Source organism: Papio anubis, chromosome 16, assembly GCF_008728515.1.
Source record: "Papio anubis isolate 15944 chromosome 16, Panubis1.0, whole genome shotgun sequence".
Lineage (NCBI taxonomy): Eukaryota > Metazoa > Chordata > Mammalia > Primates > Cercopithecidae > Papio > Papio anubis.
Window position 1 is genome coordinate 61,502,136 of NC_044991.1, and position 14,172 is coordinate 61,516,307.

The window sequence follows — 14,172 nt, forward strand, 5'->3', positions numbered from 1 at the left end:
AGAAAATAAAAGATTTTTTTCCTATTTTCCCCAAATCTTTTATAGCATCTGTCAATGGTTCACCATCTGCCACTTCTGAAAGTGATGGGTCTAGTACAGGCTCTCTGCCACCGACAAATACAAATACAAATACATCTGAAGGAGCAACATCTGGATTAATAATTCCTCTTACTATATCTGGAGGCTCAGGCCCTAGGCCATTAAATCCTGTAACTCAAGCTCCCTTGCCACCTGGGTGAGTAACTTTTGAAATTAACATACATTGTCTTTAGTCTTCTCCATAAGCCTGCTTATTAATAAGGAAAATAATAGTAAACAACAGTAAACTCCATTGTTTCAATCACTCTTTTTAAATTGCTTTATTTTGAGATGGAGTCTTGCTCTGTCTCCCAGGCTGGAGTGCAGTGGCGCGATCTCGGCTCACTGCAACCTCCGCACCCTGGGTTCAAGTAATTCTCCTGCCTTAGCCTCCCGAGTAGCTAGGATTACAGGTGTGCACTACCAAGCCCGGCTAATTTTTGTACTTTTAGTAGCGACGGGGTTTCACCATGTTGGCTAGGCTGATCTCGAACTCCTGACCTCAAGTGATCGACCCACCTCAACCTCCAAAAGTGCTGGGGTTACAGGCATGAGCTACTGTACCCAGCCGACTGTTTTTATGATATTATAATTGATTTTGGGGGATCTAGAGTCAAAATGAACAAGGAAAACACCATATTTGAAATCTTCAGGGCAAAGTGGAAAAATATATTTTTTCATCAATGGACCCTGAAAGTTAACCAAGGCCAATTAATAAAATAATCACCTAATTCTAATTGCTTTTTTCTTTCAGGGGGAAAAAAAATCCCTTTTTTATATCAAATTTTTTTTTCATCATAAAATCATTATAGGCTGGGCGTGGTGGCTCATGCCTGTAATCCCAGCACTTTGGGAGGCCGAGAAGGGCAGATCACCTGAGGTCAGGAGTTCGAGACCAGCCTGGCCAACATGGTGAAATCCCATCTCTACTAAAAATACAAAAAATTAGTCAGACATGGTGGCGGGTGCCTGTAATCCCAGCTACTCGGGAGTCTGAGGCAGGAGAATTGACTGAACCTGGAAGGTGGAGGTTGCAGTGAGCCAAGATCATGTCACTGCCCTCCAGCCTGGGCAACAAGAGCAAAACTCCATCTTGGGGAAAAAAGAAAAATCATTGTAGCAAAGTGATAGATAATTCCGAAAACAGAGAAAATTTGTGCTCATAATCCCATTTTAATCTCTACTGATTATTTTGAGACTATTTTCATAGATTGTTTTTAAGATACTCAAATGTAATTTTTTCTTGTTTATTTTTTATTTGTTTGTTTGAGATGAAATCTTGCTCTGTCACCCAAGCTGTAGTGCAGTGGTGGGATCTTGGCTCACTGTAACCGCCACCTTCTGGATTCAAGTGATTCTCCTGCCTCAGCATCCCAAGTAGTTGGGATTACAGGCACCTGCCATCATGCCTGGCTAATTTTTTTTTTTTTTATATGGAATCTTGCTCTGTCGTCCAGGCTGGAGTGCAATGGTACAATCTTGGCTCACTGCAACCTTTGCCTCCCAGGTTAAAGTGATTCTCCTGCCTCAGCCTCCTGAGTAGTTGGGACTACAGGTGCCCACTGTCACACCCAGCTAATTTTTGTATTTTCAGTAGAGACAAGGTTTCACCATGTTGGCCAGGCTGATCTTGAACTCCTGACCTTGAGTAATCCACCCGTCTCGGCCTCCCAAACTGTTGGGATTACAGGTGTGAGCCACTGCGCCCTAATTTTTGTATTTTTAGTAGAGTTGGGGTTTCACCATGTTGGCCAGGCTCATCTTGAACTCCTGACCTCAAGTGATCCGGCCGCCTCGGCCTCCCAAAGCGCTGGGATTACAGGCATGAGCCACTGTGCCTGGCCATTTGTTTCCACTCAAATCCTGATTATACCCTGATTGACAGTGACTTCAGTATCCTAGCTTGACTGACCTCAAGCCTCTTTAGGATGTATTTTCTCCTAGAGCAGATACTTGCATAGAAGAAATTGAATTCACTGTGTGCCACCGCCTAAAGATTACATTTCTTCACTTTATTCTTAAATTGTATTTGTATCATCTTTCTAAACTGATATCCTTATTTGCCTTAGTTCAATAGTGGTCATTTAATGGAAAAAGGCAAAGACAGGATTAAAAAGCCAAGTAACTCATGCAAGTATTTTACCAGCCTTCTAATTTTGTATTTAAGTTGGGAGCAGAGAGTGGACCAGCACGGACGAGTTTACTATGTAGATCATGTTGAGAAAAGAACAACATGGGATAGACCAGAACCTCTACCTCCTGGGTAAGTATCTGAATTTAAAAAGAATAATTTTATTTAGTCAGAATTGTGGATTACATCTGTATAGTCTTCCCTACATTTCTATTTTACTTTTTCCTGTCAACCCTTTCTCTGCCCACTTTGTTTTGTGGTAAGTACAAATTAGAAAGAAGAGAGCTAGACAACTGATTAATTCAGAACCTGATAAATGATTTTTGTTTTCACTCATATTTCTTTCTTTTTTTCTTTATTATATAGAAACAACATCTTGCTATGTCGCCCAAGCTGTTTTTGAACTCCTGAGCTCAAGCCATCCTCCTGCCTTGGCCCCCCAAAGTGCTGGGATTATAGGTGTGAGCTATCACGCCTGGCCCTATTTTCATTCATTTCTGACCTAAAGATTCCCTAGGTCAGCCGGGCGCAGTGGCTCACCCTATAATCCTAGCACTTTGGGAGGCCAAGGCAGGCGGATCACAAGGTTAGAAGATTGAGACCATCCTGGCTAACACGCTGAAACCCCGTTTCTACTAAAAATACAAAAAAAAAAAAAAATAGCCGGGCGTGGTGGCAGGTGCCGATAGTCCCAGCTACTCAGGAGGCTGAGGTGGGAGAATGATGTGAATCTGGGAGATGGAGCTTGCAGTGAGCAGAGATCATGCCACTGCACTCCAGCCTGGGTGACAGAGCAAGACTCCGTCTCAAAAAAAAAAAAAATTTTTTTTCCTTGACTTTTCTTGTCTAAACTGTTTACCTGTTTACTAATACTGTAGTTTGAGTATTAGTTTCTTCAAGAGTAATTATTTAAATGAATAAGAATTAGAGCCCCATCATATATTAAAATGAAATTCTTATTATATTTAAAAAACTATATTTAATAGCAAAATCATTTCAAATTAATTGGGGAAGTTAAGGATATATTAATACATGGTGTTAAGCTTTTAACATTAACGTTATAGTGCAGGTGCGGTGGCTCACGCCTGTAATCCCAGCACCTTGGGAGGCTGAGGTGGGCGGATCACGAGGTCAAGAGATCGAGACCAGCCTAGCCAACATGGTGAAACCCCATCTCTACTAAAAATTTAAAAATTAGCTGGGCGCCATGGTATGCGCCTATAGTCCCAGCTACTCGGGAGGCTGAGGCAGGAGAATGGCTTGAACCTGGGAGGCGGAGGTTGCAGTGAGCCGAGATTGTACCAGTGCACTCCAGCCTGGAGACAGAGGAAGACTCTGTCAAACCCCCCCCCCCAAAAAAAACCAAGAAATCTTATATAAAATAATTGGAGAAAAAATATTTTTTAATCCAGAGGAATGTCAGTAGCAAACATGGAAAAATACTTAACCTTGTTAGTAATCTGAAGGAAATATACCCTGAAAAGGTACTGTCTTAGTTATTAAATTAGCAGATAATATCAAGTGTTGGTGAGGAACTTTACCTTATTAATTGCTGCTGTGGCTGGGCACAGTGGCTGATGCCTGAAATCCTAGCACTTTGGGAGGCCAAGGTAGGATGGGCGCTTGAGGCCAGGAGTTTGAGACCAGCCTGGGTAGCATAGTGAGACCCCATTGCTATAGAAAGTAAAAAAAATTAGCTGGGCATGGTGGCATATACCTGTGGTCCTAGTTAATCAGGAGTCTGAAGAGGGAGAATCTCTTGAGCCCAGGAGTTCAAGATTACAGTGAACTGTGATCGTGCCACTGTACTCCTGGTCAACAGAGCCAGACCCTGTCATCCTCCCTGCATCTGCCCACCATAATTATGTATTAATACATACCATAATCCTCTATGTGAAATTTATCCTAAAGAAATAATTCAAAGGAAGAAACCATTTGCTGCATTAGGATATTCATTGTTTTATTTTTTATAACATCAGAATATTAGAAACCAGCCTAAATAACCAACCAGGTAGAAATCATGAAATCATTTGATTCATTTATGAATTATGTTCATAATCAACACAATTAATTGTGTTTCAAATGTTTTATTTAGAACATTTGTATCAATATTTACTTACATATTTTGTACCCATTTAAAATGATAGGAAGTTGGCCGGGCTTGGTGGCTCACGCCTGTAATCCCAGCACTTTGGGAGGCCGAGGTGGGCAGATCACCTGAGGTCGGGAGTTCGAGACCAGACTGACCAACATGGAGAAACTCCGTCTCTACTAAAAATACAAAATTGACCGGGCGCGGTGGCTCAAGCCTGTAATCCTAGCACTTTGGGAGGCCGAGACGGGTGGATCACGAGGTTGGGAGATCGAGACCATCCTGGCTAACCCGGTGAAACCCTGTCTCTACTAAAAAATACAAAAAACTAGCTGGGTGATGTGGCGGGCGCCTGTAGTCCCAGCTACTCGGGAGGCTGAGGCAGGAGGATGGTGTAAACCCAGGAGGCGGAGCTTGTAGTGAGCTGAGATCTGGCCACTGCATTCCAGCCTGGGCGGCAGAGCGAGACTCCATCTCAAGAAAAAAAACAAAACAAAACAAAATTAGCCAAGCGTGGTGATGCATGCCTGTAATCCCAGCTACTCAGGAGGCTGAGGCAGGAGAATCGCTTGAACCCAAGAGGCAGAGGTTGTGATGAGCCAAGATTGCACCATTGCACTCCAGCCTGGGCAACAAGAGGGAAACTCTGTCTCAAAAAAATAAAAATAAAAAAAGATAGGAAGTTAGTTGTGTTCTTGCAAAAAATTTTGTGTGTGTTTGATTTATTTTTATTTTTATTTTTGAGATGGAGACTCACTCTGTTGCCCAGGCTGGAGTGTATTGGCATGATCTCAGCTCACTGTAGCCCCCACCTCACAGCTTCAAGCAGTTCTCCTGCTCAGCCTCCAGCGTAGCTGGGACTATGGATCTGCGCCACCACGGCTGGCTAATTTTTTGTATTTTTAGTAGAGATGGGGGCTTCACTATGTTGGCCAGGCTGGTCTTGAACTCCTGACCTCAAGTGATCCACCCACTTTGGCCTCCCAAAGTGCTGGGATCACAGGTGTGAGCCACTGCACTTGGCCAAAAAGTGCTTTTTGATATCTGTCCAAAGCTATAAATTCAATTTGCGTCCCTGTTATGATTGAAACAGTGAAAAGAACATTGAACAGAAGCTCAAAACTTAATGACTGTTTGAGACTTACTCGCTAAATATGTATTGCATTTTAAGAACCTAGCTAATGTATCTTAGGATCTTTCAAGAAATAAATTTTTAGAAACATTTCTCTTAAGTTTACTTACAAACTATTTAAAAACGCATAAAAGAGTCCATATAAATTAAAAGTAGTTTCTCAAGGTAAAATCTTCTGTCTGTTTCACAAGTATTTGTTGAATTAGCTTGTTTTTTTTTTTTTTTTCTGATTTAGCTGGGAACGGCGGGTTGACAACATGGGACGTATTTATTATGTTGACCATTTCACAAGAACAACAACGTGGCAGAGGCCAACACTGGAATCTGTCCGGAACTATGAACAATGGCAGCTACAGCGTAGTCAGCTTCAAGGAGCAATGCAGCAGTTTAACCAGAGGTTCATTTATGGGGTGAGCAGGCTGTTGTTTAATAAACTAGTAAGAGTATTTTGTTTCTAGCCCCTTCCAGCATATGTCATGGAAAGCACTAAAAAGAAGGTGCAAGTAGCATGGCAACCCAGTTGTTGCTGTTAGTAGGTATTATTTTTAGACCTCGTCTGGGGTATTCTGTGTGTGATCTAGTCTTTCCTTTTAGTAATTTGCTTAAGTCCAACTTCCTTTTCTTTTTAATGTCAAAAATAAGCAAAAAGGAAGTTAGGACAACTTAAAATTCATGAACAAAAGAATAGTAAAAATAAACTCAAGCAGCTTGAAAATAATTAAAACATTTCTAAATTTGCTAGTGACTTGGGTCTAAGAGCATCTGACTCTAACGTGGTTGTACAAAACTGATGATAGAGTTTAACCACTTTTTACCATTTGGAGGTAAGGCTTACCTAAAAAATTATTTGGTACTCTGGCAGACTGAAGAAATTTGATCCTTTATAGGAGTATGCTTACCGTATTATTCTGTCTTTAAATCTTTATTATCTTTGATATAAAATCATTTCCCTTCTGGAAACAAATGCTTTAAATTTTACATATTTTCCTATAGAGCAATAATATTGCAGTAATAGTGTAAGTACACCAAAATCTTCCTTTGCTATGCAGTCTTTGGTGGTAGGAATTTTATAATCTCTCAAGTCATACGGTATCATTGATCTTTTCTCTGGAGGAAAAGGAAAATAGTCCATTGAGAAATTTGATTCTCTGTGCCAAACAAGATGGATTTGTTATATAGAACCTAAATAGAAGAAAATCAAATCTTAAAAGAGCTCAGGAGAAAATGCCCCTCTCCATCACCATCTCTTCCCTTCCACTGCCATTGGTATCATCCCTGTTAGAATTCATCAGCGTAAAACAGCACCTTTCACATTCCTGTCCTGACCAGGCATGGTTTTATCCCTTTTCTTCATATTCTTGCCTATTCCTGATACCTCATCATCATAATAGTCAGCACTCACTGATGTAGACAAATTCACCTTTATCAGCAGCCTTCCCTTTGTTTCCTGCTTATGACTCAGGTACTTTTCTTTCATATAACAATTTTTCCTGCCACTTTCTCTGAACAAATGTTAACTATATTTCCCCTCCCAGTGGTTTTAAAGCTGAAATTAATTGTGTCTCTTGTGTACTTTACCCTTCTTTTCATTTTTTTTTCCTGTGCTATTTTACATCTTCCTTTCTAAATTATAATCACCTGTGGTATGCCTGGCCAAATTTCTTCTAGGTTTGAATGCCTAGCTTGCCTGCCTTCTTTAAAACTAGTTTCCACATGGGTGTTCAGTGGAAAGAGCATGGGCTTTGGAGTCAGACACGTCTGGGTTCAAATCCTGGTTCCACAGTTAACTTTCTCTGTATGACTTTGAGTTAGTTACTTAACCTCATCAAGACTTATTTCCTTTATCTGTAAAATAAATACAGATATAAAATTGCCTCAGTTTTTCTGAGGATTCTTTAAAATAAAGTTCCAATATATTTGGCACGTACTGAATGCTTAGAAATGTTAGTTCCCATCTCTTCTCTTCTTCATATTCACCTCTGTATATGTACCCTTTATCTCATTTTTGCATTACATAATCTTTCAAAACATTCTTTTAGAAGAGAGATTTAGCAGATTTCTGGAGCACCAACTGTATATTTTGACTACTGTAAACCTGACCGATTTAGGACTCAGGGTCTTTGGAATTTTTTTTTTAAGGGCAGCTTCTCCTTCATCATCTTGTTCCCCCCCAACAATCCAACATAATCTGAACAATTTTCTGAAATTTTTACTCTTTGTACTTGATGTAGAGTGGTTTGAAATCACATAGAATCTAAACAGCCTATTTTAGTTAACATAGCCAAAGATATAAGCTGAAATGAATTAATTTAACATCCTTAATAACATTTACTTTAAAAATGATGGGGTGTTGCTGAGAAATAGTCTGTTTATTGAGTATATGAAGTGGCCTTTGGCTGCCATTGTTGTTGTGACTGTTACTAGCATACAGAAACTGTCATACACCCAGCATTTTAAGTCTCAGAGTGGATATGATTGATGATAAAACACTGTGTAATGGTTCTTCCTAGTCCATGGCTTAATTGTGCATGTCCCTAGTTTATCTGTCCAGGGAGAGCCAGTGGGGTTGGCTTCAGTCTTAAAATTGTCAGTACAGTATGTCTTGTGCCAAACATTTCAGACCTCATCTGTAACTTGGGCTCAGACCTTTTGTAGTGTTTCCTGCTGGCCTCCCTGTCCTCACATCTTTTCATAATCGTGTCTATCAGGAGGAGGAAGGCAGTTCTCGACAGCACTAAATCCAAGTTATTATATCAGTAGTGTAATATATCTCATATCCTTCAAGACCTCATCAATCAACCAGGTTTCTGTAATAGGCCAGTGACAGGGGGTTGGAGGGGATGGGTAAAGAAACAAAAAGAGATAGCAAGGGAGCTGCTCTATGTTGAGATTTAAGAGAAACAACCAAATGTAACGTAAGGACTTTGTTTGGATCCTGATTTTAACAAATAAGCAATCATGCATTTAATTACAGATTAGGTATTAGATGATAAAATTAACATTGATTCTTTACTACATGTCATAATGACATTGTGATTATGTAAGAAAATGTCAACTGGGTGCAGTTACTCATGCCTTTAATCCCAGTACTTTGGGAGGCCAAGGTGGGTGGATTGCCTGAGGTCAGGACTTTGAGACCAGCCTGGCCAACACAGTGAAACTCCGAAACTCCGTCTCTACTAAAAATACAAAAATCAGCTGGGCATGTGGCACACGCCTGTAATCCCAGCTACTCAGGAGGCTGAGGGAGGAGAATCACTTGAACCCAGGAGGTGGAGTTTGCAGTGAGCCAAGATCCTGCCACTGTACTCCAGCCTGGGTGATAGAGCAAGACTCTATCTCAAAAAAAAAAAAAAAAAAAGAAAAAAAATTTTTAGAGAGGCATGCTAAAATATGTAGAGGTAAAATAATGTTTGATTTTTGCTTCAACAAAGAACAGGAGAAAAGAGATAAAGAAACTTGGCTAAGTCTTGATCAGTGTTGAATCCTGGTGCTGGGTATGTGGGATTCATTGTCCTATTTTACTTGTTTTTTTTCTTCCCCATAGTAAAATTATGTTTTATGCAGTTAGACTCTTGTTTATCTTACTAAAGAAGAAAGGGTTGAACCAAGTCTTACAGGGTGACCATATAATTATCTCTACTTAATTATACATTTAAATCAAAACATTTAATATCCCTACACGGAGTCAGCACGACTTTTGTTTTCTTTTTCCGAAGGTTGACTCTTACTTTGCTTTTATCTTATCTAGCCAAATCTTTCTCTCCACCAATGTGATCACTGGAAACAGAACTTTTAAGAAGTCTTCCATACAGTTCTAGGCTCATTAACACTTTCCAGCTGGAATCCTTTCCTTTCACTCATCTGACAGCCCACTCTTCCTGTTCCCCCAACTCTCTTCTCATAATTCTTTGTATGTCATATGTTCAGTATTTGATCTTCTGTTTTTGAGTTACACATGCAATATTTTTCACCGTCATCTGATGATTCTGGGTACTGGTATTCTAAATTACTTTTGCGGGGGGGTTATATGTTTTTCTAATTTTTAAATTATTGATGTAAAATTTGTAGCACAAAGGAAAAAATGGTCATTTTGGGGATGAGAATTATATATTTGTATAATATTTTAATTTTAAATAATTTAAAATGTTAGGTAATGTTTGCACAGGTTTTTATTAAACCAAACCAAAGTGTATTGGCATTTATCCATAACCATGTGACACTTCTTTAAGATGGCAAACTCTCTGTGTTATACATTGCCAGGAAAGGAAAATCAGAACTCATAAGCTTGCTGTCAGATAATTTGTTGTTAATAGTTTCATCACTTCTTGGTTCTTTTTAGAATCAAGATTTATTTGCTACATCACAAAGTAAAGAATTTGATCCTCTTGGTCCATTGCCACCTGGATGGGGTAAGTCACCTGAGTTTCTTCACTGAATTCTGTCATTTCATTTTTTCTTTCTTCCAATTCTGTCATTTTAAAACAGATATTTATGTCTGATACTGTGCTGTTGCTTAAGTGAATGTCTGGGAAGTTTTTTTTTTTAATGTATCAGTTTAATTTACAAGTAGGCATTAAATTCCCCAAACATTAAGTGGACTTTTTAAAACTTTTATTGACACTCAGAATTATTTTACTCTTCTACAGTTTAAAAATACTGATCACCCAGCAATAAAAAAGGAATGGGCTGTTGATACACACAGTAGGTCTGGGTGGACTTCAAGAGTAATTTGCTTAATGAGGAAAGTCAGTCTCAAAAGATGACATCCTGTGTGATTCAATTCATATAACATTCTCAAAATGACAAAACTAGAGATGGAGACCATATTAGTACTTGTCAGGAAACAGAGTAGGTGGGAAGTGGATACAAATATTAAAAGGTAATGTGATGATGATGATTATGTGATGATGACGATTCCATCATACAAGATGATTCTGTATCTTGATTTTGGTGATAGGTGATTACGTAAATGTATACATGAGATAATGCATAGAACTATACATTTACAGAAATGAACTCAGCTTTTAAACATGATGAAAATTTAACAATGTTTGTGGTTAACAATAATGTACCGATGCCACTTCTGTGGTTTTGATACTGTACTATAGTTATATAAGATGTCACCTTCGGAGAAAAATGAAGTATATGTGAGACTTGGTGCAATGTTTTACATCCTGTGAGTAATAATTAATTCAAAATAAAAAGCTTTTAAAAAAATTGTGATCACATTGGTTCTCCTAAAACAAGGTTCAGAGTTTGGTTAAGTTGGCAGTATCTGATAGAAGAGTGGAAGGAGCACATGTGAAGGTGTCAACTTCATGCTCTACACCATGGAGCTCATGAGCGTGTCCTGTTATTGAGGATATTTGATACCTCAGTTATTAAAATAGACTTTAATAGACTTTAAGCTGGACCTACCCTATTAGGTTCTATTTTATAGTGTTATGTAATACTCATAGCATTATAGCAAGGTTTCAGAATAAAGATGGCAATATAGAAAGTTTTGCATAGAAGCAAGATAATAATATAATAGAAAGTGGACAGCAACATAAAGTCCATTGTGGAACCAGAGTTTTGTCTTAAAGAGCTGAAGATATTTCATAATATTGGGATAAATTCAGAAAGTGATATTTCTAGATTGGGAAAAATTGGTCCGCAAGATACATTGCTCTAGCAGTACTGAGTAATGGAGAAAAAATATTGGTGTGTTAGGATCACATGAATGGGGTTAATAAATGCTACTAGTGGTGTACACTTTTCTTTGAGAAATCTCATTGCTCTTATTTAAAGGTATCTATTCTCAAAACACTTCTGTGAGTCAATAAGGTAAAAAATGTATTAGGCTATACTTACAACTGTTATTGTTATTAGCTTACAACAACGGGGGGACATACGAAAGTTGTGGGCCAGGTGCAGCAACTTATACTTCATAATCCTAACACTTTAGGAGGCCGAGGCAGGTGAATCACTTGAGTTTAGGAGTTCAAGACCAGCCTGACCAACATGGTGAAACCCCATCTCTACTCAAAATACAAAAAAGTTAGCTGGGCGTGGTGGCGTGTGCCTGTAATCCCAGCTGCTCAGGAGGCTGAGGTAGGAGAATCACTTGAACCTGGGAGGCGGAGGTTGCAGTGAGCTGAGATCACACCATTGCACTCCAGCATAGGTGACAGAGTGAGACTCTGTCTCAAAAAAAAAAAAAAAAAAAATTAACCAGGCATGGTGGTGCTTGCCTATAGTCCCAGCTACTCTTGAGGCTGATGTGGGAGGATCGCTTGAGCTTGGGAGTTTGAGGCTTCATTGAACCAAGATCACGCTATTGCACTCCAGCCTGGGTGACAGAGCAAGACCCTGTCTCAAAAAAAAGAAGAAAGTAAGTTGTGAGTTTCTGTCTTTACCAAAGCCTGGCAGCCTGGAGTTAAGGAGTCCTCTGTTTCTGTTGAAGCCTAAGAGTGGTCAGTGAATGGTTAGTATGAAGCACTTTAGAAGAGGGGATGTTGCCCTTACAAGGCATATTAAACTTAACCTGTCAGATTGCGTTCCCAGACATTGATGGTTTTATTTTTAGAGTTTCCCAGCTTTATTTCTAGAGTTGTATGCCTTATGTTAAGGAAGGAGAAAAAAACTCATGCACTAAAAAACTCATGCACTAAAACTCATGCACCAAAGGATATGTATTTATCCTCTTAATTTTATTGCAGGCCAGGCATGGTGGCTCACACCTGTCATCCCAGTGCTTTGGGAGGCCAAAGTGGGAGCATTGCTTGAGCCCAGGAGTTGGAGACCAGCCTGGGCAACATAGTGAAAACCTGTCTCTGTAAAAAAATACAAAAAATAATGTGGGTGTGGAGGAACACCTCCGTAATCCCAGTTACTTGGGAGGCTGAAGTGGGAGGATCACCTGAGCCTGAGAAGTCAAGGCTGCAAGTAGGCCAAGATTGTGCCACTGTGCTTCAGCCTGGGCAACAGAGTGAGACCCTGTCTCAAAAAAAAAAAAAAGTTGCAGAAAAACTGTGACTTGCTTCATGGTTATGGTCAGAGACAAACTGTTTTACTCCTTCTCTAGGGCAGGTGTAGAAAAAATTGCCTCTTGCTTATAGAAACCTGAATTGTGAGCTACATTTCCTTTATCAGAAAAGCCTTTCCTGCAAGCTGGTCCTTGCCTTGTGTATTCATCATTTTGTTTAACATCCAGATCTTTCTCATTTTTACTTTAGCCAACAATACTTTGCTAAAATACTGTGTTAAAGATCCAGCTTAGCCAGGTTATTAGAGTCTTGCTCTGTTATCTTACAGTCTGCTTATTTTTAGGTTTCACATTTCACATGTTGAAGTAGTGCCCCTTCCTACAGGTGTTTATGATTATCCTACTCAGACTGAGCGCTACTTTATAACCCGCTGCCTTTGGGGCATATACCTTACTTGTAGAACCAGTGACAACACTGGTACTATATCAGATGAAGTGACCCACCTGACATACTTTCAGGATTGACCCAGGTTGATAGAATCCCAGATTACAGCCTGCACCCTTTCAGACTTTTATATGCTAAGACTAGACATTACTACCTCATAAGCTGACAGTGAAGAATTTGTTTTTTAGAGATGGGATCTCCCTGTGTTGCCCAGGCTGTTCTCCGGCACAGTAATTGCACACTACAGCTTTGAACTCCTGGCCTCAAGCAATTTTCTTGCCTCAGCCTCCTGAGTAGCTGGAATTACAGTTGTGTGCCACCATGCCTAGCTAGGCAATGAAGAATTTTTAACACATGCACATACTATAGAGGGTAGAGAACAAAGAACACTTTTGCTTCACCAGTATTATTTAATAGGGCTTTGTGTAGGTGCTTCTCCAATCAAGTATGAAGATATTTCCTAATTTTCCTAGTTACTGTGACAGAATACATAGAATGACAAGAAGTATCTTTTTTACTGTTTTATTCATTATTCATCAAGTCAGGAAGTGTTCTAATGTGCATTTGAATTTGATGTTCAGTAATTTCAGTATTGTTTATCATGTGATTTTTCTTTTTTTTTTGGAGACGGGCGCCCAGGTTGGAGTGCAGTGGCCGGATCTCAGCTCACTGCAAGCTGCATCTCCCGGGTTTACGCCATTCTCCTGCCTCAGCGTCCCGAGTAGCTGGGACTACAGGCGCCTGCCACCTCGCCCGGCTAGTTTTTTGCATTTTTTAGTAGAGACAGGGTTTCACCGTGTTAGCCGGGATGGTTTCAATCTCCTGACTTCGTGATCCGCCCGTCTCGGCCTCCCAAAGTGCTGGGTTTACAGGCTTGAGCCACCGCGCCCGGCCTATCATGTGATTTTTCAACAAAGAAATCAGTTCTACAGCCACAGCACTTCCTCTCATTAAGTAGATGAGCCTTCAGTTCACAAGTGTGTCAAGGCTGATCTCAGCAGCATATACTTAGAATATATACGGGAAAAATATTTGCTATTAATTTTCTCTTGCCTCATGTTATCTTCTGAAAGGAAAATCTCGGTCTGAAATCTGAACTTTGCTGACAGGTAAAGATGAACGGCAATTACAGTGGCTCACACCTGTAATCCCAGTACTTTGGGAGGCCAAGGCTTGTGTCCAGGAGTTCGAGGCCAGGCTGGGGCAACATGGTGAAACCCCATCTTTACGAAAAATACAAAAATTAGCTGGGTGTGGCATGCCTATAGTTCCAGCTGCTTGGGTGGCTGAAGTGGGAAGATTGCTTGAGCCTGGGAGGTCAAGG

At 39.9% G+C, this 14,172-nt stretch overlaps 1 protein-coding gene across 10 annotated transcripts in view; it reads left to right on the forward strand.

The window, feature by feature from the left end:
- ITCH (itchy E3 ubiquitin protein ligase) overlaps positions 1–14,172 on the forward strand; it is a 139,087-nt gene that overhangs the window by 73,471 nt on the left and 51,444 nt on the right. For 9 of the 10 annotated variants that reach the window (XM_031656670.1, XM_031656669.1, XM_003904827.4 and 6 more), the window contains 4 exons: positions 46–235; positions 2,246–2,341; positions 5,669–5,843; positions 9,776–9,845. In XM_031656670.1, the coding sequence (XP_031512530.1) occupies positions 46–235; positions 2,246–2,341; positions 5,669–5,843; positions 9,776–9,845 (531 nt within the window). Of the gene's footprint in view, positions 1–45; positions 236–2,245; positions 2,342–5,668; positions 5,844–9,775; positions 9,846–14,172 lie in introns of those variants that run through there. The other variant, XM_009216289.2, reaches the window with a different exon arrangement.